Genomic DNA, 24,713 nt, shown 5'->3' with positions numbered 1-24,713 from the left:
TTGTCCACTTTGGACCTAAACCCTCATGGATTTACTCTTGGGTTTTACCCCAAAAGGCCTCATACCAATGAAGATAGTGTCCACACTTACATATCCAAGATCCTCCCGACTTCTAACCAATGTGAGACTTTGGTCGTATACCCAACAGTTAATTCTTTTTACCAAAAACCAAATAGGAGGGTGACACCTTTGTAAACCATCCTCTAAAATAATTTTTGTAAAATAGGCATATGGATCATGATGTATACCAAACTCTATTTCTAGGAATTATGATTGATTTCATTGTTATGGAATTAACTACCAATCTTATGTTCATCCCATTGTCTTTGATAGGGGTAGGCATCTTGTCTTGAAAAATAAGAAATTAAAAGATTTTGGAAAAATGTGATTGGTTAAGTATGGATCACCCTCATTTGATCACCCTTCAACGTGGTATATAATGTATGAGATGCTAAACTGAAGTATAATATTAATTAAGAGTGATATTTATATACAATTTACAACAGAAAAGATAAATCCAATAAGGGGGAGCAAGAAAAGATCCATCAGAATACATTCTCGACATAACAGACGAACTGTTTGCCTAATCACGTTGATAATAGAAGTTTGTCCAATACCTGTTTGCCATTTCCTTGGTGACTGCTAACACCATCCGTGGCCATTCTTGAAGCTTTTCTGTGGTTGAAAAAAAACTTCTAGATTGAGAATGCCAAAAAGAAATAACAAAAAGGTCTTTCGGTGCAGAGTTTTTGTCTATAACCTCAAAAAGGGTTTGTCTGGAAGACAAGAAATCGCTCACGAAGGCACCATCCAACGAAGATGAATTGATATCTGCCAGAAGCCAGCCTGAAGTGTCTTTGTGTCTGAAAAAAATGGGCTGGCCAGTCCATCTTTCCGAAGATAACAAGGAGAAGAAGAAAGCCAGAAAGCATCTTTTCCATGAGCTAAATTCAATGTTACTGAAACTTTTAGTAAGGGTTGAATATTTAACCCCATCACGAGTTTTTGGCAGGACAATGTGATGGGGTAGGTGGGGAGTTTTGACCCTGTCTTGATCAGTTGTCATCTCTAATTTTGAGAAGAAGAACAGAGGTTTCTCAACCCGAGATCCCTTGATTTCCGCCTGTAATTCAGAGGTTATGCACCAGCCTTGAAAAAATCCATTAGAAACAAATCACGCAGATGAACTGCTTGGTTAAACAAATTTGCCCGAACCCATCGTGATTCACACGATTGTTGTAAACTGCTGCCATGATATCCGTGGCCCATCAATCGTTCAGATTGAAAATGCCAAAAAGAAACAATAAAAAAACATCTTTTGGCTGCTGGCTGTTGGCTGCAAGAATCATGTCAATAGGGTTATTTTCTGGAAAACATAAGAAATAGTCTCACCATCCGCTCCTTTCGGCCAATATCAAGGAGAAGCAGAACATAAGCAAGGAACCCTGAATATCTTAATGACATCTAGGTGCTATATCTGTTCATTCTGTCCAAATTAATATTTAAAAGAAGCTTTCCAAAGGTTAGCTGTTAAAAGCTTAGCTTGAGTTGACTAACCTTTGACTGCAGTTTCATTAAGGGTAGTTTGAGGATTTTATACTATAGTGGTGGAAAACAGGACGTAGTCTTACCTTGAGGCGAACCTGTATAAATCTTATATTTTTCGTACTTATTTTTCTTCTAATCCGATTATATAGAACACAAGGTCTCCAAGATCTCAGTTGTTCAATTTCAATTCAGTCCAACTGATATCAGAACAAGCTCTGTACGAAGAGGTTAACAATTATACTGATATCTGAAACAACAATTAGATGTTTCATGCACATCTGAAACAAAAAAGAGGTTTTTAATTATTACATCCACTTGATGAAGCAGTCAAGTATCAATTTGTTTTCTTCCTCAGCTAGTTTTTTCTCTAGTTTTCGGATGAACAGAAAGAACCACATTTACAAGAAATGCACATTTATCAAATAAATTAAAGAAAAAAATAAGTTACAAAAAATTCATCTTAATTTGGTCATATTCTAGGACACTGCCACACTTCAACAGATTGTTGATCCTTCCTTGTCAAGAACATCTTGTTCCCACCAAAGCACATGTTTGTAATCCTACATCCACCCATGTCATTTGCTCTACCCATTGAATTCTTCCTAAATACCCTGTCTCTCAATCCATCTTCGCTACTTCTGGAAGAACCCATTAACACTTCCGACCACACTTCAACATCTCCACCTTTGCTGCAAAAGATTTGATTCCCATGGCTTTGAATTTTGCAGCCAGCCCCTTCTTTCTTCCCATTGACCCTTCTTCCTTCGCCTAGACATACCCATGGATCCTCGAGGCTGAGCTTCCTCAGATCAGCCATGAAAACTTCTCCGGAGTTCACTCCAACCTTAAAGATTGCAGAGAGGCTGTTGGATACAGTAACATCAGAGAAGCAGTCTACCTTTTCTTTCAACTCAAAGGATGGAGTGGAAGACCTCAAGTCCCACAATTTGATGTTACCCAGCAAACCAAATGGTCCACCATGTGTACCAGAAGCCATGAGCAGATTAAAACTTGATATCCATTCCAATTTTGTGGCAGGGAGGGCGGAATCAATCTCCGCACCATAAATTTCCTGCGGGGCAATCTCCATGACGGGTTGGAAGCTCCCACAGAGATCATAAACCATGATGGAATTCGAGTTCCGTCGACCTGATTCAAAGCTGGTGAATAGGTACTGGGGTGAGGAGCCAATAGCTTGGACTGTAGAACTGGACTTGGTCTGGTTCTCCCAATATATGGTCTCCCTTACATACCCTTCATCTAGGTCGAGAATTTGGAGACCAGAGAAGTCTGTCGCGCCGGCGGCAGCAATGGAAGGAGAAATGGACAGAAGAGAGTCCACCGCAGAAAACTGAGTTAAAATGGTTGCTTTCTTATGCAGCGACCAATCGAAGGAAGTAATTTTGCTACCATGGGCAACATGTATAGACCCGTAAGGTGTGGAGGAAATAGCGGAAGGAGAATCCCGGCCATTTAATGGCAAAACCAGAGATTTTTCGAGGTTGAACGCATCGAACTGAGAGGGGTTTGATAAAGATGAAACTAGATGAGATTGGAGGCCGTAGAATTCAGCTTCAGATATTAAATCTTGGATATCAAATGATTTGGCTTTGGATGGGAGATTCCCGGTTCGAAGAAGGGACAGAAGAACGGCAAAGAGATCAGGGTCCCTGTCTATGAAAGGGTCATCAGATAGGATCGAAGAGGCGTTCGAAATCGAGGAAAGGAGAGAATTCGGACCAGCTAAGCTGAGGGTCTGAGGGCTTGTTTGAAAGATCTGGCCTCCAACATTGAGAGCGACGACGTTCGTCTGGACCTTCTTCTTGGAAATGCCCGGTGCGACAGCGCAAAGTCCAGCAAAAGGAGGCATATCCAGGGGAAAGCTCGGAGATATCGAAAACCCAATACCGAACAGCAAAAATGCAGGGAAAATGGTACACCACTGATGGAAACCCTCAATTGCGCTTCAGAAAGAAGACGCCGATTAAATCCAAACCACCCCTGAACTCTTCTCAAAATATACCTCAAAATCCCTTCCAAAAAAATCAAACCCAAATACCCAACAGCTTCAAAGAGCACAGAAAACTCTCAAAGGTCTTCTTTCACAGAGCAAACCCACCTCAAAATCTCAAAATGGAATCCTTGAAAGCAGCACTGAAAGAAAACAAGCACAGAAAAACTAAAACCCAATAAGCTTTTTCAAGTTGGGCTGCGAAAGACTTCTATAATTGCAGATCGAGTGGCTTCGCAAACCCTAGAACAGGTAGGAGCTGCGAAATGAACTAAATACTGCAAATTCTGAACGGCAATTAAAGGTCAATGCAGGCCTCTCAAGCCCTCCAGAGGGTCAAAACTCAAATTGCGGTCAACAATGCGTGGGAAGAAACAGAGAATCCGTTGTTGGACTCTCTCTCCTCCCGGTTCCCACTGTTAACCAAAACAAGAAATGTAAACGTGCCCTTCAAGGAAGCATCGGGGAAATGACAGAGACGCCGAAGGAGAAGTCTCGTGGGGCTGGCGGTTACGGAAGACCTGAAATTCTCCTAATTGGAGATTTGGATAGCTGAAGTGTTGTCACATGTAAAAATGTGATTTTTTTATAAGATGCTAGGGTTTGGGATTAGGGAATGCTTATTTTTTATTTATTTTACGTCTATTAAAAAACGTGTTAAATGTGATATAATTATTAAATTTAAAATAATTTTAGAAAATTACACCATAGTGACATTGGGACCCAAAATGTTACTACTACTCTAAAGCCTTGGCTGTATCAACTATGGCCCTTTGGTGGGTGGCATAGTGGGGTTTAACAATCCTTGTTATTAAAACCAAATTGGCCTCAAACCAATAGGATGACTAGTTTTAATTCAACCATTGGTTAGATTGGGTCCAATTAAGTCATCTTCTTATTTTTCGTATATATATTATTTTATTGAAGTTAGACATAAATCAGTCTTAGGTTCTATCATGCTTTGAATCTTAAATCTTTTTTACCATTTTTTCATAAGAAAATGATTGAACTAGATCAAACTAATCGATCTGGTTCAACTTAAGATCAAACCAACTGATCGAGTATTCGTGTTTTAAGCAAAAAAAGTGTTTTCTTAATGAAAGATCGGGAAAAAGGTCTGATTATTTGAAGTCAATTTGAACTTTGTTTGTGTAGGAGTTTCTTTCATTAATCATGACTCATTTTATTAAAAGTAATTTAGAGACCATAAGTAGCACCAAATGTGTAGGACCCATGTCACATGTATGTCATGTAGGTCCCACAAATTTTCTAGAGTTAAACAAACATTTGCAATCTTAAGATGTAATTAATCAAGTAAAATGTTTTAGTCAATCTTAAAGCTCTTGCCTTTTTTAAATATTTTTATTTTTAAGACCTGAGAGCTCACACCTGAGACAAATTCCAAGAACAAAATTCTCGGAAGCTTCAGTTCCATCTGAAGGAAGGGAAATGTCGATTGGGCACGAAACTTCCGTTGAATTGCTAGGCTAGAAGCTTCAAGTAAATGTTTCTCATCCACTCTTCCTGCTGGCCTTTGCTGAAAAAATAAACTCATATTAGATCATGACTATATCAGTTTCGTTTTGAAGCAAATGAATTAAAAAAGATTTCGATCCTTCAAAGGGAAGATCATTAATGTTTCTCAAGACAATATCAAGCCATAATATTCTTCAAATCTACACTTCCATGCGGAAATACCAATCAAAATAATAAGAAATTTCATTTTTTATGAGAGAAATTCTATTTGAATTACTTATTTAGAAATCAATATCACATCCATACGCCATGGCTCTCAGCTTTTGTCAATCATGCAAAGATATCTTGATCCTGTGAAGAACAGAAAGCGAATCACTTAACTAAAGATAATTATGAATTCTAATCTGATCTCGCTTCTCAATTTCTGACCATCCTCGTTCTTTCTTACTGAATCTTGCTTTAGGTCGTGCACCTTTGTGAGATTGATCAAGATTTTAACTAAATGATATAAAAAAAATTCAAAATTCAAAATGATAGATCCTTTCTCTAAAACTGGAATCTGTTTCGAAATCTATCAGCTCATAAAAAACACCCTTCCTGTTCACTTAACCACTCCAAATCATCCAGATCTGAAACATCGATAGCATTACCTGACAAGACGAACAAAGCCAAGATCGACGACAGCAGATTTATCCAAGGTCGAGCCATGGCGAGCGAAATCAGACCTTCCGGGAGCAAATGTGAGCTTGAATCGAGCTTTACTGTTTCCGTTTCAAGCTCGAGACTAGTTGCATTTCGGAAGGAACTTATTCTAAGTGTCACCTTCCCTATTTTATTCTATTTTTATTTTTTGAAACAATATATACTGCCATGATCAAATGATTGAGATAGTTTCACATATTTTACACCAAAATGCCTTTTCGTTATAAAATATTAATTTGTTATAGTTCAATCCTGACCTAAAAACTAATTAATTAGGTTACATTGCCCGATTAAATTATATCTGATAGAGATCAAGATGATCAGGATAATAAAAGAATATTTTTCAATGCTATTACTTTCATTGATACATGTATTTATAGTTACAGAATGATAAAATAATTTACATGATTATAGAGCTATAAGTGTACATGACTATAGAGATCGTAGAGTTACAAGTTGAGACAATCTCATATTGATCTGTATCAACATCTGACTATTTTACGAGAAAAGAAAAGAAAGAAATAAAGAAAGAGAGAAAACAAAATAAATAGAAAAGTTTATCCATAGAGTTTTATTTATTCTCTAATAATTTTTATTATCTATAAAATTTTCCCTCTAATTATTTTTTTTTCAAATTGTATACTTCTTTTAAAGGAAGTCGATTAATTATGTTCCCTCTTGTCTCCTTCGTCGAGCCAGAAAACGTTCACCCTCTGGAGCTCCATTCCTTCCATCTGCTGTGCCAGGACCCTCTTTCGCTGAAAGATTCTTCAACGAGCTGCAGGTACCTCCCTCTTTCTTTCTCTCACTTTCTCGCTCTTGTCTTTGCAGTCTCTGTCTCGCTCTCGTCTCTGTAACCTCAATCTATCGTCTTTGTCAATGGACGTAGAATATTGGTTCATTTCTCTTGTTTCCATCCAACCTCCGAGTGACTGCCAAATGGAATAGCTTGAGCTTGTGGATAAGCTTCGACGGAAACTCTAGAAATCAGGTACAAGACCCAGTTTTCAGAGCAGCTGAAGGGGTTGAAATCTTGTGTCTGTATGGGGCACAAAATTTTTTAAAGTCCAAATATTTCATTTTTATCGACTCAACCACTTTCAAGTTCCTCTTTTTCCAGAAAGATTCAAAATGATTTAAAAAAAATATAAGAATAAAGTCTTAAAGAAAGGGGGAGCTAAAACTTTAAAAAAGGTAACAAATCGGAGGGAGTAAACAAATTACACTAAGGGATAGTAGATAAAAAATCTCACTTAAAGTGCATGTCATGTCATCTGCATCGAATTTTAAATCATATGTTTGTCATCATTAAAAAGGGGGAGAATGAGGAATAAGAAGCACGTAGACCTCTCTAGGTACACTATTCTGATGATAACAAACATAGACATTTGACGATTTTACTCTTAAGCGAAAACAGATTGACTTCAAGTTAAAAGTTTGGTAAAAGGAATCAACTCCACATCAAAGGAGTCGAGTATTTAAGGAAAAAGAAGCCCACTATGCTAAAAAATTCAAGTTCTAACACTTCAAGAAATAAATTGAGTCGAGTCCAAGGTATATGGATTTGATCACATGGTACTACAGGCAAACACAGATAGAAAAGGCAGCATAACAAGTTTGAAAAGTGGTTACAAGCAACGGTCTGGAAGAAGTGGAGTCAAATCCATATTCATAGGAGTCAAATACATCAATGTGGAGTCGAACACCTATTGATGGAGTCGAGCACACAATCAACGGAACTTAGAAATCCTGATTTTCAAATCAAGCTTCAGAAAAATCACCAGGAGTAGACCCCATACAGTTAGCTGCAAAGAACAAGGACTCACATCCGATTACAAAAAGTTTTGAATTAATTCAGGAGTTGAACCTTGTAGGAAGAATGTGTATATAGGAGCTGATTAAAGAGCGAGGAGAATGAAAGGTCCAGAAGTTGCCAGTAAAGCCCAGCATCTTTTTTTTGATTTCATGACAAGGTATGTCTAGGAGCTTATTTTGAATACATGTTGATGTTAGTTATTATTTTCACAAAGAAACTTAAAGAAGAAACATGTCATTTTAAGTCTTTTTATGACATAAATCATGTTTTTGTATAATCCTGTTATCCTCTAATTTGTCTATTCAATTTTGTTATAGAATTGTGAAATTCGATGAACTTGCAACTGTTGGAAGTAGATTAATTGCTGGGTTTCGAGGTGAACTAGGTGAGTCTTTTCTTTTTGTTACTTGTAACTAGGTACCCAAATTTACTTTACCATTTATTATTTATGTCATATTGATGGGTTTGTTTTAAAAGAGTAGGTCAATCAAACAAAGAGATGTTACTCAAGTGAAGGTCCAACTGATTGCCTAGTGAAACCGTTACTTTTTTGTTCTACATGTAGCACATGAAGAGCAAAGGCATAAACTTGGAGTTGCTTGCCTATAAACATGCATATTGATGGATGCACTGGAAACAGAATATACGTGCTTTTATTGTTTGTATTATCCTTGGTTGGGTTTCATGATCTAGACATTGAATGTACTGGAAACAGAGTCACTCAGGAGGCCACCGCTGGTGAAGACATCTGAAGTAGTTGAGAGAATTATTGAAGCTAATGGGACTGAAAGAATGAAGAGATATGTTGAAGCTGGATGTAGGCCTGTGGATACTGCTGTGCAAAACATAAACAAGTGTAAGAATTTTTTCCATGATTCTCTAGCTTGATATGGTCTGTTTCTGTGTATCAAGAGTGTTGCACTGCACTTCCAGGACAAGTAGCCAATTTTTGCACTGTCTTCTACATAATGTAGCTTATTCTTATAACAATCTTTTCTGATGCCTTATTCATCTGGTTGACATGAAACACTGCATAGATATGTAATTCTGAGATGGTTAAATGAGTCCATCAGTGCCTCATGCTGTGGCCGTTGCTCTTGACCTTGTGACTGGATGTCTGTGATGAGTTGTTTATAAGAGTGATAAAGTTCTCATAACCACTGGGGATGAAACTTTTTATATGGTTGCTTGAACCACATAGCTAACGAGTGTGATGCTGGTAAATGTCCAATCTGATCCATGTTATAAAGTGTAAATAGCTGGCTGACATCAAATATCTTAATGGCAATCATCATGGTAATATTGGAACCAGGGAGCCTCATGGTCTATCTTAACAACGTTCTTGCAATAATACCTGCTATATATGTCTCATCAATATCAGCTGTCTTTATTTGCGAAGTTGACATATCTTGGATTTGTTGCAGTTGGACTTGTTTATCGTTTATCTGACCACTTCCACAATGCATATGTTACTTATTTTATTTATCTGTTTTCTGTTGCAATCCCAATTTATGACTATTCATAAAATCGTGAAGAATGATGCATTTATTGGATCTGAAAGTGGTATGGAAAGATGGAGATGAAAGTTTTATCCGGAAGCTTATTCAGTAGGAAAGAAATGTCATCTATGCTTGAATACTCATCATGGTATACAGGAAATTGATATAAAAATGGTTAGACTAACTTCTCTCAAAATTTGCAAAATTTCTTCAGACTCATCATTGTCCTTTTTGTTCTTGTTTTTTTCCTTCCTTTTTTGAAGTACCCCTGAGCGTTACTCGAGTAGAGGAGATACTTTTTGAGAAAGGAGGGGAGGCACCTCTTCCTTATCTGCTAATGGTGAGAGAAGAGGGGGTGAGAGAGTTCTACAATTTATCTTATAAAATTTGTTTCTCCTTTTGGTTTAAGTCATCAGCATCAATTTATGTTGCAGCTGACAACATGAATTTTTCTCTTTCATCTCTATCTTTGGTTGCTAATACCATTGATTTTATGGCTTTCTTTACCATTTTATCAATTTCATTTTTTGGCCATTATATCTTATTAGTCTATTGATTAATAAGATAAAACTCTTCCTGTCAGTGAACATTAGATAGCCTTGGACATGTACAAACCATATCAAACCATGTTCTTTTTTGAATACAATATAAATCCTGTCTTATTTTCTCATTATTAGTGCCCCTGTTAAGTCTCCGATACCTATTTCTTTAGATTTGGTCTCTAGTTTTGGCACTTGCATCTCTGATCTTTTTGCTGTCGTAAAGTACAGAGTTATGGATTTATAATTTGGGCATGACTATAACTACAACTGCAAGGCACTTAGGAACTTACATCTTCTGTTATAATTGATGAGGTTGAAGTTATTTCTATCTTGAATAATACTTCTGACTTGTTATGCATTAGCTGGTGTCTTATCTTTTACATCATCAGATATTGCATCTGCTTGAAGTACAACTGCAGCAGAAAGACTGTTTGTTGTCACCTTCACTCATCTTCTTATAAATGAAAAATTGAATAAAATTTTGATACAATTGAAACATAGGAATTTGGAATTCAGAACTTGCACTGGAGTTCTAGAATTAGAGACAGACAATCATTGAGATTATGCACATGGGAATAAAATTAGTCTGGTCTAAACCTAATCTAAGCCGTGGTTTCATTCTTTTGGCAAAAAACGAACATTCATTTTCATTATGAGAGCATGAGTATATCTTGGTCTGCTTGTTTGATTATGAGTGACTATGAAATGCTTATGATGTTTTACATGCACACAGAAGTGAACGCTTGTATTCGAGGACTTCAGGACAATTTGGCTGGAGGTACTTATCTCACTTTTACTTGTAGCTGCTTTAATATCTATTGTGAAAATGAGGAATAAATATAGAATTTCTATTTTATATATTCTATAATAATGTTATAAATTCTTACTCTTGTAATAAACTTCTCATCATTCTTAACAAATGGATGAAATACAAAAGTAATAGTGATTGAAATCAAGAATAGGCAACAAAGAAGAATGAAGAAGGAAGAAAAAGAGATTGTTTGCTGTTTGTCTTTGGGTTTTAGTGAAATATGCCCTCTCTTAGAAAAAAAAAGAGAGATGTGGAGAATAGAGGGAGCCCTCTACCAACTTACTGTTTCTGGAGACATAAAAACCCGTTTAGGTTGATCAATCTTCCTTTACTTAAATAGCATTTGCTTATAAACTGACATTGCAACTGTAACCCTCAAAGCTAAAACATGTTTCTAACATGCCCAGCTTTTTACAATGTGAAAGTAATGGTTTCTGGTCAAGAGCTTTAGTAAAAATATTTTCCCATGTGTCATAAAAAAATTATACTGAACTATATCTCATGTAAATATCTCAGGACAGAAAGTAGGGTTTCTGCAGTTATTAAGAAACATATAAAACAGAGAAAAACACAATAATTTTATCCAAGAGAGAACAAAACTCAGAACTTTATTCAATAGCAAAGTCTATTTTTTTTGTTACTCCTTTTATAGGCAAACAAATCAACAAGTAGGAAATTTATATGCTATCTACCATATGAAATAGACTCCAATTAGGACTTTCCAAATCTGTATCTACTTGCTAGAAAAAAAATTCAAAATAGGAAAAAACTTCTACTCCATAGAGTTGCTAACTTTATGCGTCCCTAGTTTAGCAACAAAGACTCACACTTAAAACGGGAAACTACCTCTTAAAAGAGGATTTTCTACTGGAAGCCTTTACTAAAATAGCAAGTTGCCGAGTGGTATTTCCCTTAAAAAGAAAATAGCAAGTTGCTGAGTGATATTTCCCTTAAAAAGAAAATAGCAAGTTATTGTCCAATAAAACTTCTAACTTCAGCTGGCTGGAAATGGGAAATTGCAACTGACTTTCTAATTTAAGACTTTCTATTTTTGTAACTTGAGTCCAAATTAGGATACTCAGGCCTCTTTAAATTGAGTCTCACTTTTTCTTCTTCTTTCATAAACATGAGAGGTTTTGGGGTGATCTTTAGTCTTTAGATATTTTTCAACTAGATCTTCCAGATTGAAATGTGTTGCATCTTTCTCTTGTTCTAAAAAAAGACTCATCCTTGAGTTCTCAATATCGAGTTTTCCATAATAAGGAATAAGATGCGTCACATTAAAGACATCACTAATCTGCAATTTAGTAGGTAGCTCCACCTTGTAAGCACTATCCGTCATCTGTGCCCATATCTTGCAAGGTTCAAGCTTTTTGGTTTCAACTTATGACATTCATCATCAGGGTGTCGTTCCTTAGAAAGATAAACTTAAACTTCATCACTAACTTGAAAAAAAAAGTTCTTATCTATGCTTGTTGGCTTGCTCTTTGTATTTTGCATAGCTTCAATATTCATGCAGACTTGCTCATGTATCGCCTTCAATCCAGAATTCATGTATATGATGTCTTATTTGGATGTCCAATTGTAGGAATAGGACTAAAGATCAAGAGGACTTTGCATGTTGTAACCATGAACTATCTAGAATGGAAAAAAGTCTGTAGTCCAATTCATAGTGCTATTGAATTCAAATTCTAACTTTGTTAAGGCTAAATCTTCACAACATATTGCCTAAAGTGTTGTTCATAGCTTCTGTTTGACCATCTGTTTGAGGGTGATATGGAGTGCTGAATTTCAATTCAATCCCTAATTGCTTTCACAAGTTGTTCCAAAACTTGCTCATAAATTTGTTAACTCTATAAGAAACTATGGATTTTGGTCATCCATAATATCTGACAACTTCTTTGAAGAAGAGTTCAATTACTTTGCTTGCATCATGAGTTGATTTAGAAGGAATAAACTTCGCCATTTTAGAGAATCTATCAACTACTACAAAAGTATTATCCCATCCTCTTCTGGTTCATGGCAACCCAACCATGAAATTCATAGGGACTTCAATCCAATGGCAAGTTGGAATAGAAGAGGTGTATGAAGTCCTGTGTTGAGTTGAGAAAAGGTTCCACATTAAAAAATGAGAAGAAAAGTTAATGGTTACAAGGTTGAGCAATAGGTCTCCTAAGTGGCTGGTCATTTTGGGATGGAATTGGGTTAAACCCAAAAATCCAACATGGTACAGAGCAGGTTTGTGTGTGGGCTAACACCTAGTTTGTGCTCCCTAGGTTATTTGTATGTTGTAGGTTCCATAAGGTAGGAGTTTGCTATTGTGGGCTCCATGAAGGAGTCTGTATGCCCCATTAGAGGGTTTGTGTCCACGTCTTAGGCCTGTCATGTGTAAACCTGGTTGTCAGGAGTGTTGAGTGGGAAAAAGTCCCACATTGAAAAATGAGAAAAAAAGTTAATGGGTTACAAGGTTGGGCGATAAACCTCCTAAGTAGCTAGTCATTTTGGGAGAGAACTGGCTCAACTCAAAAATCCAACATCCTGCATTTGTAGAAGACCTTTTTTTCTTTTGTTTGACACACATGACACCTTGTACATAGTATGCAATATCTCGATCTATATTAGGCCAAAAAAACCTTTCATGAATCAATGCTATTGTCTTATCTTTACTGAAGCGTCTTGCTTGGATAAGTTGATGAAGTGAAGTGTTGGGAATACACAAACAACTACCTTGAATAAGTATCCATCCAACATGAGGTAATCTGCATTTTTACCCTCCAGCTCTTCTTCTAGGATCTTTTTCAATTGATCATCTTTAGCAAGTTGCTCTAAGATCATCTAAAATCCAAGAACATCAATTCTCATGGATATAGAAGTGCATACCTTGTATTTAACACATCGGCAACCTTGTTTTGCATACTTGATTTATGCTTAAGAACAAAGGTGACTTCTAGAAGATAGTTCACCCGTTTGGCATGCCTTGGATGTAGTTTTTGTTGCCCATGATGCCCATTAATGCTTCATGGTTAGAATACAACATGAATTCCTTGTATATCCAAAACATTAAAGCCTTCACAATTTGCATAAAACTCAAGATCATAGGTAGGATAGGTAAGTGTAGCTCCACTCAATTTAGCGCTTAAAAACTATAGATTTTGACTTTTAATTGAGAATGGCCCCACTTCCTAATTTAGATGCATCACAATCCAATTCAAACAATAGGCTAAAATATGGTAGGGCTAAACAATGTGCAATAGTAATGTTAAATTGGGTCCAAGGCCCTATCCCAAAATGACTAGTCAACTTAGGAAACCTCTTTCCCAACTAATAAACTCAAGATCTTTGTACTCACTAATCTATGTGGGACTATTCCTTAACACTCCCCCTCACGTGTACACCATCTTTTGTGGCTCTACAAGTGGATAATTTTAGGAGTAGGCAGTTTTAGGTGTAGGCCCTCTTTTGTGGCTCTACAAGTGGATAATTTTTTTAGGTGTATGCCCTCTTTTGTCGCTCTACAAGTAGATAGTTTTTTTTAAGTGTAGGCCATTTTTTGTGGCTCTACAAGTAGATAGTTTTTAGGTGCAAGCCCACATATGAGTACCTGCTCTGATACCATGTTAAATTGGGTCCAAGGCCCTATTCCAAAATGACTAGTCAACTTAGGAAACCTCTTTCCCAACTAATAAACTCAAGATCTTTGTACTCACTAATCTATGTGGGACTATGCCTTAACAAGTAAGTGGCACCTTGATAGCATCAAAGGCTTCTTTAGCTGGAGCCCATTCAAAAGAAGCTTTCCGCATCAAATCAGAAATAGGAGCCATGATAGTGCTGAAATTTTTAACAAATCTCCAATAACAACTCGTTAGACCATAGAAGGACTTTACCTCTTGCACATTAGAAGGTGATGGCCACTCAAGGATTGCTTGAATTTTGGCTGGATCTTGCTTGATACTCTTTCTAGAAACTTCATAGCCCTAAAATGTGAGACTTGACGTGGCTAGGCGGCACTTTTTAAGGTTGGCATATAGTTCTGCTTTTCCATAGACTCTCCAAAACCTCTTTGAGATGCTTCAAGTGTGCCAATAAGTTATGACTATAAATCAAAGTATTATCAAAATAAACTACCACAAACTTGCCAATGAATGGTCTCAAGACTTCATTCATGAAAGTGCTAGGGGCATTAGTATGTCCAAAAGGCATCGCAAGCTATTCATATAGTCCCTCTCCTGTTTTGAAAGAGGTCTTGCATTCATCTGTAGGTCGAATGCTTGATGGCAGCCACTTCTAAGATCAATCTTAAAGAATATTGATACCCTACTGAGTTGATCTAACATTTCATTAAGTCTTGGTATGGTAAATCTGTACTCAAATGTGGTCTTGTTATGCTCTACGGTCAACACATGTTCTCCATGTTCCATCCGTCTTGCACACCAATAGGGTCCTGACTGGACAAGGACTTGAGCTTTCTTGTACTAATCCTTTTCGCACCAACTCTTCAACTTATCTTCTCAACTCTTCTTGTTTCTTTAATGGCATGGGATGACTTGGGTTGTGTGGTAAAGTAGAATTTTCTGATAGCTCAATTGCTTGTTGTATTTCTTGCATCGAGGGCAAACCAGATTGTAGATCTGAGAGAAACACATCTTGGAATTCATCAAATACTCCTTGGACATGTTTGAGAATAGTTGAAATCTCTTTAGTGTAGAGTGATGCTTAGTAGAGATGAGAACAAAAACTATTTTGCTGGGTTTCAATTCTTGCTCTTAATCTGTCAAAGAAAGACATGCCACTGACTTGGACTTGGTATGAAGACTAGTGTCTTTTGCCAGCTGAAGATTAACCTTTTTACCATCAATAAAGAAAGTATAGCGTTCTTCTCCTCATTATGTATTACCTTTTGATCAAATTTCCAAGGTCTTCCAAGTAGGAGTTGTGTACCTATCTCTAATCTTAAAAGTATAAGCATCTTTGAGGCACTTTCACTCATGAGCACTATTGAGCCATGCTAGTTTGTAAGGATGCAGGTGGGCTTAATTCTTCAAGTTTACTTTAGAAACTGCATCTTGTGAGATCATATTTTCACAACTACCTGAATCAATTATAACTTCTGCTGTATGACCTCCCAAAAAAATGTAAAAGGTAAAGATGTTATACTTCATCCAATCTTCTTCTTGTTTAGGAGTGTAAAAGACCCTTCTATTCACCAAACTAGAGCCATAACCCTACTGTCAACTATTTCAACTTATTCTTCGAAGTTTTCATCATAATTTTCTTTTTCCTCCTTGTCATCAACAGTAGACAATGCTACCAGTTTTGAGCTCCCGTCTTCATTGACTAGCAATTGCTTCTCCTTTTGAGGCCATTGAGATTTCCCACATTAGGGAGCAGATTCTAGTGATCAGATTTCCTCATTAGTGGTTAAGTTGGGTGTGTTTGAGATGGAATTTTGGATGGTTAATCTATTTGATAGTGAGGGGTTGGTTGCTGGATTTGGAGTTTGGATGAGGTCATGGGTGTACTAAATGTTTGGATACTGTTTTGGGTGGTAGAAGGTTTGGAAGAGTGTTGGCTAGGGGTGGCTTTGAACCGAGCCGGCTCGAGCTAGGCTCGGTTCGATTCGGTATACCTGGATCTCGAGCCGAGTTCGAGATCCGGGATCGGCTCGTTTAAATTAACAAGTCGAGCTCGACCGAATCAAGGTTCGGCTCGAAAGCTCGCTAGCCGGCTCGTTAATTTAACGAGTGGCGCGGGATTTGGGGGAGTCGGGACCAGGGAGCAGGACCAAGAGTTGGAGCGCTGAGTGGAGCGAGTGCGAGGGGGGAAAAATTCTTCCTCCCCTCGTCACCACCGAGCCCCTCCCGTCCGTTGATGTGGCCGCCTCTGTCACCATCGATAGCTGCCTCGCCGGTCGCCTTCTGCCTTTTTGTCGACGCCGATTATGTGGCCGCTGGTCGATTTCTTCCCCGTCGTCTGCCTTCGCCTTTGTTTCCGTTGCTGTCGCCTCCGTCGCAGCCGTTATTGTCGACGAAAGTTCCTCGCCGGCGCCGCTGGAAGCTTTTCCCTTCGCGTCTTCCTCGTCCTCGGTGGAAAACCAGAGGACCTAAGTTAGAAGGGAAAAATAATCCCCCCCCCCCCTGCGAGAAGACGATTTCGCATGTGCGAGATCATAAACAAATGAAAAAACTAATAAAAGATTCTAGGGACTATTAGTGTTTTTTTTTTTAATAAATGTTGAAAAAATATTTTTAGTAGAAATACGTTTTTAGGGACTATTAGTGCCTCATTTTTTTTGAAATATTTTTCTAATTGGAAATTCTTATTAAAAAAATCTTATAATTTTCTAAGTAAGATTTTCCTACAAAAACTGTATAGATAATTTTTGAATAAGTATTTGACAGTTGATGCTGTAATACTTTTAGCATGAGGCAATTTTCATAGCAATTTTGTGTTTGACATTTTATTTGATTAAAAATATATCTATAAGTATAGTAATATATTAGATTAATTATTAATTTTTATTTATTTCCCTAGAAGAGGCAATAAGAGGTCCATTTAAATTTCCTAAGAAAATTTTAAAATATTTCTTGTAATTTTCTAGTAAGTCACTAATAGTAATAGCATTTTATTTAAAGGTTTTTTTTTTTTGGAAATATGTATCATTGGAAAAATATTTCTAGTTTTTCCTAGAATATAAATTTTCAACCAGGGGCGCTAAGGAGGCCATAGTAAATTTATGGCCAGATTCAAAAATTACAAAATAAGCTAGACAACATTTGGGTAAAAAAGATTAATATTAGTGCGTTCTAATCCATTATCGAGATTCAATCCCGAACCTCCCCTATCATTCTTTTTATAAAATGTATGCATAATTTTATATATAATTTATTTGACATATATTTTATGTAGAGTATTAAACGTAGGTTAAGCTTGAACTCGGCTAGAGCTCGAGCTTGAACTCGGTTAAAATTATTAGGTTCTAGCTCGATTAAAATTTTAGGCTCGAGGCTAGGGTCGGCTCGAGCTCGAGTTTGAAATATTTAAATCAAGCTCGGCTCGAACATATGAAGGTTCGGGCTTAGCTCAATTCGATGCCACCCTTATGCCCAATTTTAAGTAGAGGTCATGCCCAATTTTATGTAGAGGTCATACCCAATTTTCTGTACAATGTATGCCCAATTTTATGTAAAATGTATGCATAATTTTATATACAATTTATTAAACATGTTTTTTTTGAAAAGTTTTAAATGAATGTTGAAGCTCGAGCTCGGCTCGAACTTGGTTAAAATTATTGGGCTCGAGCTCGATAACAATTTTAGGCTCGAGGCTGGGCTCGGCTCGAGCTCGAGTTCGAAATATTTAAATCAAACTCGACTCAAACATAGGCAGGTTTGGGTTCGGCAAGGCTCGACTCGGCTCAATGCCACCCCTAGCTCGAGTTCGAAATATTTAAATCAAACTCGACTCAAACATAGGCAGGTTTGGGTTCGGCAAGGCTCGACTCGGCTCAATGCCACGCCTAGTGTTGGCTATACCACTTTCAAGAAACTGGGCTTTTTGGATCACATAAAAAACATTTATGATAGTTTGGGCACACAATTATATGTCAGGTTTTAGGCCATCAACATATCTTGCCACTAAGTCCTCTTGAATTTTTTGAACTTAAGTCCAACATATAATAGAACAATTACCTTGAGTGAGCTTGTTAAACTTTTCAACCATTGCTTATCGAGGAGTGAAAGGCGAAAATTATTCATCTATAAGTAGCTTCATGCATTCCCATGTTTAAACTTCTTGGGAAGTTTCTTTTTGGTGTACGGTGAGTGCTTGCCACCAAGTAGTAGCCCGTCCCATTAATCTACTTGCGAACTTGACTTTGGGTTGAAGCTTATTGATTTTGAACTCATTGTCAATGACCTATGTCCAATCTAGATAATCACCGGCTCTTGTCCATCATTAAATTCAGGAATCTCTTCTTTAAAACCAAAATCTCATTTGGCATTTAGAGTATTTTGTGACTCTTTTTCAGCAAAATTATGGTAAAGATTTTGCTTATAAAACAACTTACTTGGAAGTGAGCTCTTCATGAGTGATAGTAGCTTGGATCAAGTGCCCGATCTCCATGGATTTATCTCCAACGTTGTTAATTTGTCTTCAAATTGAGAACTTTCAACTTCATAAAGCTTTGAAAATTGTTGAAGAATTAAGTCAAAATTGCTGGTCATATCCTAACTCTTCAACTTTTTGGAACTCCTCATGGGTGATTGTGCTTTTACGCCCCCATATATTCTGTCCAATGAAATCAACAATGTCCTTGATTTGTATGCTTGAATCTTACCCAAAACGTGAATGGTAGCTTTGCTACGAATTGATGTGGCATAGTGGTTTAAATTCAAGGAATAAAAGAGTTGAATGCTTCCTCTGGAGTTTGGGTTATCTAGATTTCAGCAACTACTAAGAAAACTACAATTTGGATTAAGTTTGGTGGATAAAACTTGAAGGACAGAAAATAGGATTTTGCAGCTATTAAGAAAAAAATAGGAAACAGAGAAAAACACAAAAAATAATTTATCTAATAGAGAAAAAACTCAAAACTTGATTCAATAGAATAATCTAATTTTTTTTCTCTCTTTGTTAATAGATACATCATTTCAAAAATAAATATATACATCATTTTAAAAAAAATAAATAGAATAATCTAAGTTTTGTGTTATATATGAGGGCCTTTTATAGGCAAAGGAACCAATAAAATAGGAACTCCAGTTGTCCACAATAGGAAATAGACACCAATTAGGATTGTCTAAATTTGTATTTACTTTCTAGAAAAGGAGTTCAAAAACATGCAACAATTTCTAAGCTATAGAGCTACTAACTTTATGCTTCCCTAATTAGCAACAAAGGTTCACACTTAAGACAGGAAGCTGCCTCTTAAAAGAGGACCTTTTAATTGAAGCCTTTAACCAAATAGCTAGTTGCTAAATGCTACTTCCCTAAAAAAGAAAACAACAAGTTACTATCAAATAAAACTTCTAATTCAGCTGGCTTCAAATAAGAAATTGCAACTTAGAAAGACTTTCTAATTTATGTCTTTCTATTCTTGGAACTTGAGCCCAAAATAGGAAATTCAGTCCTCTTTAAATTGAGTCTTTTTTCTCTTCTTCCATAAACATGAGTGGGGTGATCTCCAGTCAGATATTTTTCCGCTAGATCTTCCATGTTGAACAGTGCTGCATCATTTTGTGGCATTATGTTTTAAGGGGGCCAGACTGGGGGGTGTTATTTGTCTTGCCCGAGAACCCATGACTGACTGGTATGACTTTGGAATAGATACTCTAGAATCATCAACAACCAGATTGGATCTGGCCGACTCATGGAACCTGGAGTTAGAGCTGTAATGAGACTCTGTACCACGAGCCATATCATAACAAATATTCTCCCTATTCCATTCATCGGACTTCTTCAGGGAAGGAACTTTCAAGAATATCTTAGTTTTCCATGTTCAACAATATATGTATGAATAGATCTCTCCCTGAAGCAGAAAATTCTTTCCATTGAACATCAGTGAATGTTCATGTTATCATAGTTAGTAGACTGAGCTGTTTGGCTAACTATTTAATCCTCAGCATATTCAGCCATCATTTAATGCAAAATAGAACTTCACTTCAGTAGATTCAAACTCCAATTTCATGAGCAGTGCACACTCAAATCCACCACAGAGTGCAAATCCCTAGAGGAGCAAGCACAAGCTTCCGTCAGAAGTACTGCACTGGAAATGTCCTCTATTATGCGTGTTATGTAGGATTGGCAAATGTCTTAAGAGAAAAGCCCTGACAATGATTTGGTCTATCTTCATTGGATCCTTCCAACTATGGAAATTGTTATTTTGTCATAGCCATTAGTGCACACTGTGGTAAGCTCTCAGAGTGTTTTTGGATTCAATAATTTAAGGGTAAGTGTTTTATTTATCATCATCAAGACATAACTAATTGCAAGCGTGCTTGGACTATCATTTTGATTTTTTAATCGACATTTCAAATGTTTGAAGTTAGCAGGGTATGATGCTGATTTTCTGTTCTTATCTTTTAAAAGGTTCCTTTTTTTTTAATCTCTTGCTGCAGTGAAACAGTTGCTTCATGAACTTGAGTATTTGACAGTGGATGTAGCTGGTATACTGACCTCAATTAATGAAACGAGTCACAGTTCACTCCATAAAAGTATTTGTTTTGATAAGGTAGTGCAATTATCTATGTTGCATTATTCTCTACGTTCCTTTTTGGTACGTGATGTACTTTCTCATTCTTAACCATGATCTTTTAGTTATTAGTTTGCACTAATTTATCGGGGCTATATGTGGCACTTTCACCACTAGATGGAATCCATGAGCAGATTAGACATTTCTGATTTTACTCTTTCTAATGTACTAATTAAGAAAGTTTACACAGTTTTATTAGATTTTGTCTTGAAGATTATTTTATTATTACTATTTATTAAAGTTTGGTTCAGGTTCATTTTAAAATGACTGGCCAAGGTTAAGAGATCTTTTCCCAAGTAATAACTATTTTTTTTTTTTTTTAGATTTAAGCTCGTTGGAGTTATTCTCACTAATACTTCCCCTCACATCTAAGCCTAAACTAATGGATGATGGCCTGAAATGTTGTCCACAAACTGGGCACAGAGTTAAATATGGCAAAAACTAGGCCTAACAGAACATTTGTCATCCTTTTTTACCATTCTTAATTTTAGAAAATCTGGATTACCTTTGCACTACATGTATGGGTTTAAATAAACCTCAGATTAAAACCCTAGTGTAATTAAGTACAATCCTAATGAAACTAAGACATTTTGAACCTAATGCAACCCTAAGCCTGAAGGCAAGAACTACAAGAGGAACATCTTGGACGTGGGTCTCTTACAACAGGAGATTGGAGAGAAACCTCCTTGTTGGCAAGAGCATCGACTTTACTATTAACTGATCTATGGATATGAGTCTCATTACAAACATATTTTTTTGCAATGTCTAAGACTTCAAAAAATACATTCCAGTGATGCCAAGGAGGATCTTTCTGATTGAAGCACCAAGTGATAATGTTGCTGGAGTCGCCTTCCTCATGGAGAGGACTAAGAAACCGACTTCGAAAAATCTGGAGCCCCTGCTTGAGAGCAAGCAACTTGGTTGAAGTGGAGTTTGAGATGCCAACAGGACTAGGGGTGGGGTGGGCATTAGATTGGGTTAAGTAGGGAACCCGACTCAAACCAAAAAACTCATGCGGCTTTGGGGAGGGGATGGGTTTTACCAAACCCGACCCAGCCCACCCTAACTTGACCTAATTAACTTATATACCCTTTTTAAAAATTAAAATTATATGTATTTAAAATAAAAAGTAAACTTGAATTTTTTTGCTACTAAAATAAATAACATAGTGTTCTAAACTGTAACCTATGGGATTTTTCCCACTATCATTATTATTATAGTAACTAATTACTTATATTATTATATTGTGAAAATTGTTGAGTGAGTGCCCACCTTTCTTATGGCAAAATGGGTCTTATAGGAACACTATTTAGTAAAAGAAGTTTGCTGTGATGTAATTTCTTGGACCCTGCAAATGAATGTCTCTGCATTAGGTGTTTGTGGAGGTGCCTTTATTAGACTGCTAAGCCTCTAATTTGCTCCTTTGGAGTGCTTCAAATCCTGAGGATGGTTTCCTTTTTTTTCTTCTCTTTGTATTTTTTTTCAAGAAATATGTTTTGAACCATTCTCACTAATTTAAGCTACCTTGAAGAAAATTATAGGATTATTTGTTGTTGTGTATGCAACCGTGTAGCTTTTGTCTGCAACTGAAATTTATTGGTTACTGGGAGACAGCTTCTGATCCTTTCTTTATTCCCCAGGATGAGGCAGAATTGTACCACTACCAGTGCCTACAAATCTCAGAATATGCTGTAATGATGAGGATTGTTCTAAACATGTATGAGCTAGACTACAAAATGCAGGTAAAAACCATATCTGAATCTGCTCTCTTTTGACACTTGCTATGTATGATTTCTTGTTCCATATGGGTTGTGGCCAGTCTGCCTGGCTTGGTAGCATTGACAATACCCAGTTGCATATGACTGTACCGCTACCTCCTTGTCCTATAAGCAGTCTAGATTGAATTACCACTGTTATCTTTTGCAGGAAAAGGTGGTTGAGTCGTTGAATTACAACTCATCTTCAGGCGAACTGGACAGCTACTGTTTAATGTCGGATTTGCGACCATACATTAATGAACAAATACTACATCAAGCATGGAGATTTATTCCAGAAAACTACCAGCAATCTCCAAATACCTAACAATTGGTGATCTTTTAGAAGGGATGTTTGTTGTTGTCCCTATGCAGGTGATTGACATTTATACCCTATTACTTAAATCACTTTTGGAGCCCTTGTTAAAGAGTCTGGAATTCCTTAAAATATAGAAAAAAATTTATTTGATGTATTGAACCAATGTTGAAGTGGATCAATTAGATTGAATTAGAGATGTGGTCTCTTCTGGTCTAACTTGGCTTAATTGGGTTCAGATTAGCCCTTGTTGTGTAGGTCATGTCATTATGTGAACAAGTGACTAGGGTTTTGTTAGGTCTTCCAGATGTTTGACCTTTGAATCGCTTGACTAGGGTTTTGTTAGGTCTTCCAGATGTTAAACCTCTGAATCACCTGATTATGGTTGTAAATTGGTAATTGGCGGAATGGGTAGTCGATATTTAATGTAATATTTTAAAACCACATAAACATGATAAGACTGTAAATAATAAATAACTGAAAAATAATTGAAAATTGAAATAAACACGTCCAATAAGATTCATAAAAAAATTATGAAATATTATAAAAAAATCTATAAAACATGTTGTCCTTTGACTCTTGTTGAATTAAAGAGAAGTTATTGACTTCATTATAATTGAGTATAATGAACTTCTATTTATAATAGTGGAAACAAGTAAAATTAGATTATAGATAAATTGCCAATGTTTCAATTATACCCAAAGTCAAACATTAAAAGATAAGTCCTAGAACAATTAAACAACTAAACATAAATAGAAGACTAACATAACTAAAATACCGTTAACCTCTTCAATATGACTTCTTTTTTATAAGACTCCTCTTAGACTTCACCATGTTTGGTTTTGTGAGATTTCTTGTTGTGAGAGTCATGTAAGACTCTCCCATAGACTCTCCCATACTTGTTTTTCAACAAATCTCTTCCTTTTAAGGCGGTATATATTATATATATAATCCAGGTAAACTGGTACTTGGGGTGCAAAAAACCAATTATCTATATCCATTTTGTTATAAACCAAATGAGAAATAATTAGGTAAGTTGACTCGAGTTTATAAACGGAAAAATAATTTTCTTTCATATCTTTTTATAATTAAATAGGTAAAGCAAGCGAGCGATCGAGTAAAATTGTCGTGTCGCTTGGATGCGCCTTCGCGTGCTTCATCCTGGCCGCAACCCTATTTGGATGTGCCTGCACGCGTGTCTGCTGGCAGCAACCCCATTTTGACGTGCGCCTGCGCGTGCGTCTGCTGGCATGCATGGTGCTGGTGCGCCCCCCATCCTGGCCGCAACCCCATCTCAGCGCACGCGTTGCTGCTGCCTTGTGTGCGACTTGCCCAACCTTGCGTGCATTGCGCCAAGGCCCTGTGAGCGTGCTAGGCTTGCCAACGTTGTGTTCCAAACTTGTATGACTGCCATACACGCTTCTTCTACCGTATGCGCATTGCCTTACCTTGTGCTGTTGCCGTGCGTGCGCCCCTCTGGGTCGCGTTTGCATGCCCAACCAAGGTTGTGATCATGGATGGAGCTGTGTGGCGGGCATGTAGGCATGCCGTCTGGACTCGACTAGTTGCCCCTCGTCTCATACTCCCACCGCCATAATGCAGACGACCTCGTTTGCGTGCCATTGAGATATGCCATTACTGCTGGTTCAAACTGCCATAGTTTGGCTGCCTCATGCTAGGTCGCCTCGCTTTCTGGAAGGCCCCTCCACTTTACCAGGTACTCTGTCAGCCGGGGTCTCCCCCATTGGCTTACCTGTCAGTCAACTATAATGTAATCTTCGTGACGCTCAAAGGTTGTAGTTACATCAATGGGTGGTCGGGGAGGTACAATACGTCCAGGGTCAGGGTCCTTGTTATAGGGCTTAAGATTGCTTACATGGAAGACATTATGTATCCTAAGCCTGACTCGTAATTGGACTTGGTATGCAAGCTTACCAATGCGTTTGGTAATAGGAAAAAACCCTTCATACCTTTTGATGAGGCCCT

General features: G+C 37.1%; 2 protein-coding genes across 4 annotated transcripts; one reads left to right on the top strand and one right to left on the bottom strand.

The window, feature by feature from the left end:
* Nucleotides 1-1,945: 1,945 nt before the first annotated feature.
* LOC137939101 (BTB/POZ domain-containing protein At5g41330-like) lies at nt 1,946-4,112 on the bottom strand. Its single transcript, XM_068784290.1, has one exon. It carries the CDS (start codon nt 3,416-3,418, stop codon nt 2,018-2,020), a length of 1,401 nt encoding a protein of 466 aa, XP_068640391.1. The 5' UTR covers nt 3,419-4,112; the 3' UTR covers nt 1,946-2,017.
* Nucleotides 4,113-5,672: 1,560 nt separating this feature from the next.
* LOC137939497 (uncharacterized) lies at nt 5,673-22,945 on the top strand. Of its 3 annotated transcripts, XM_068784781.1 has the most exons (10): nt 5,673-5,775; nt 6,437-6,521; nt 6,627-6,728; nt 7,612-7,710; nt 7,871-7,938; nt 8,269-8,409; nt 10,331-10,372; nt 20,524-20,681; nt 22,298-22,399; nt 22,584-22,945. In XM_068784781.1, the coding sequence occupies exons 4-10, from the start codon at nt 7,652-7,654 to the stop codon at nt 22,737-22,739; spliced, it is 726 nt and encodes a 241-aa protein (XP_068640882.1). In that variant the 5' UTR covers nt 5,673-5,775; nt 6,437-6,521; nt 6,627-6,728; nt 7,612-7,651; the 3' UTR covers nt 22,740-22,945. The 3 variants fall into 3 exon arrangements, with proteins under 3 accessions (XP_068640882.1, XP_068640881.1, XP_068640884.1); XM_068784780.1 differs by lacking the exon at nt 6,627-6,728; XM_068784783.1 differs by lacking the exon at nt 6,627-6,728 and having other exon boundaries at nt 20,524-20,636; nt 22,584-22,944.
* The last annotated feature ends 1,768 nt before the right edge of the window (nt 22,946-24,713 follow it).

Source organism: Aristolochia californica, unplaced genomic scaffold, assembly GCF_029961685.1.
Source record: "Aristolochia californica isolate CCGP_79_NKW_82.1479 unplaced genomic scaffold, dmAriCali1.0.hap1 SCAF_8, whole genome shotgun sequence".
NCBI lineage: Eukaryota > Viridiplantae > Streptophyta > Magnoliopsida > Piperales > Aristolochiaceae > Aristolochia > Aristolochia californica.
This window is presented reverse-complemented; position numbering and strand designations above follow the sequence as displayed.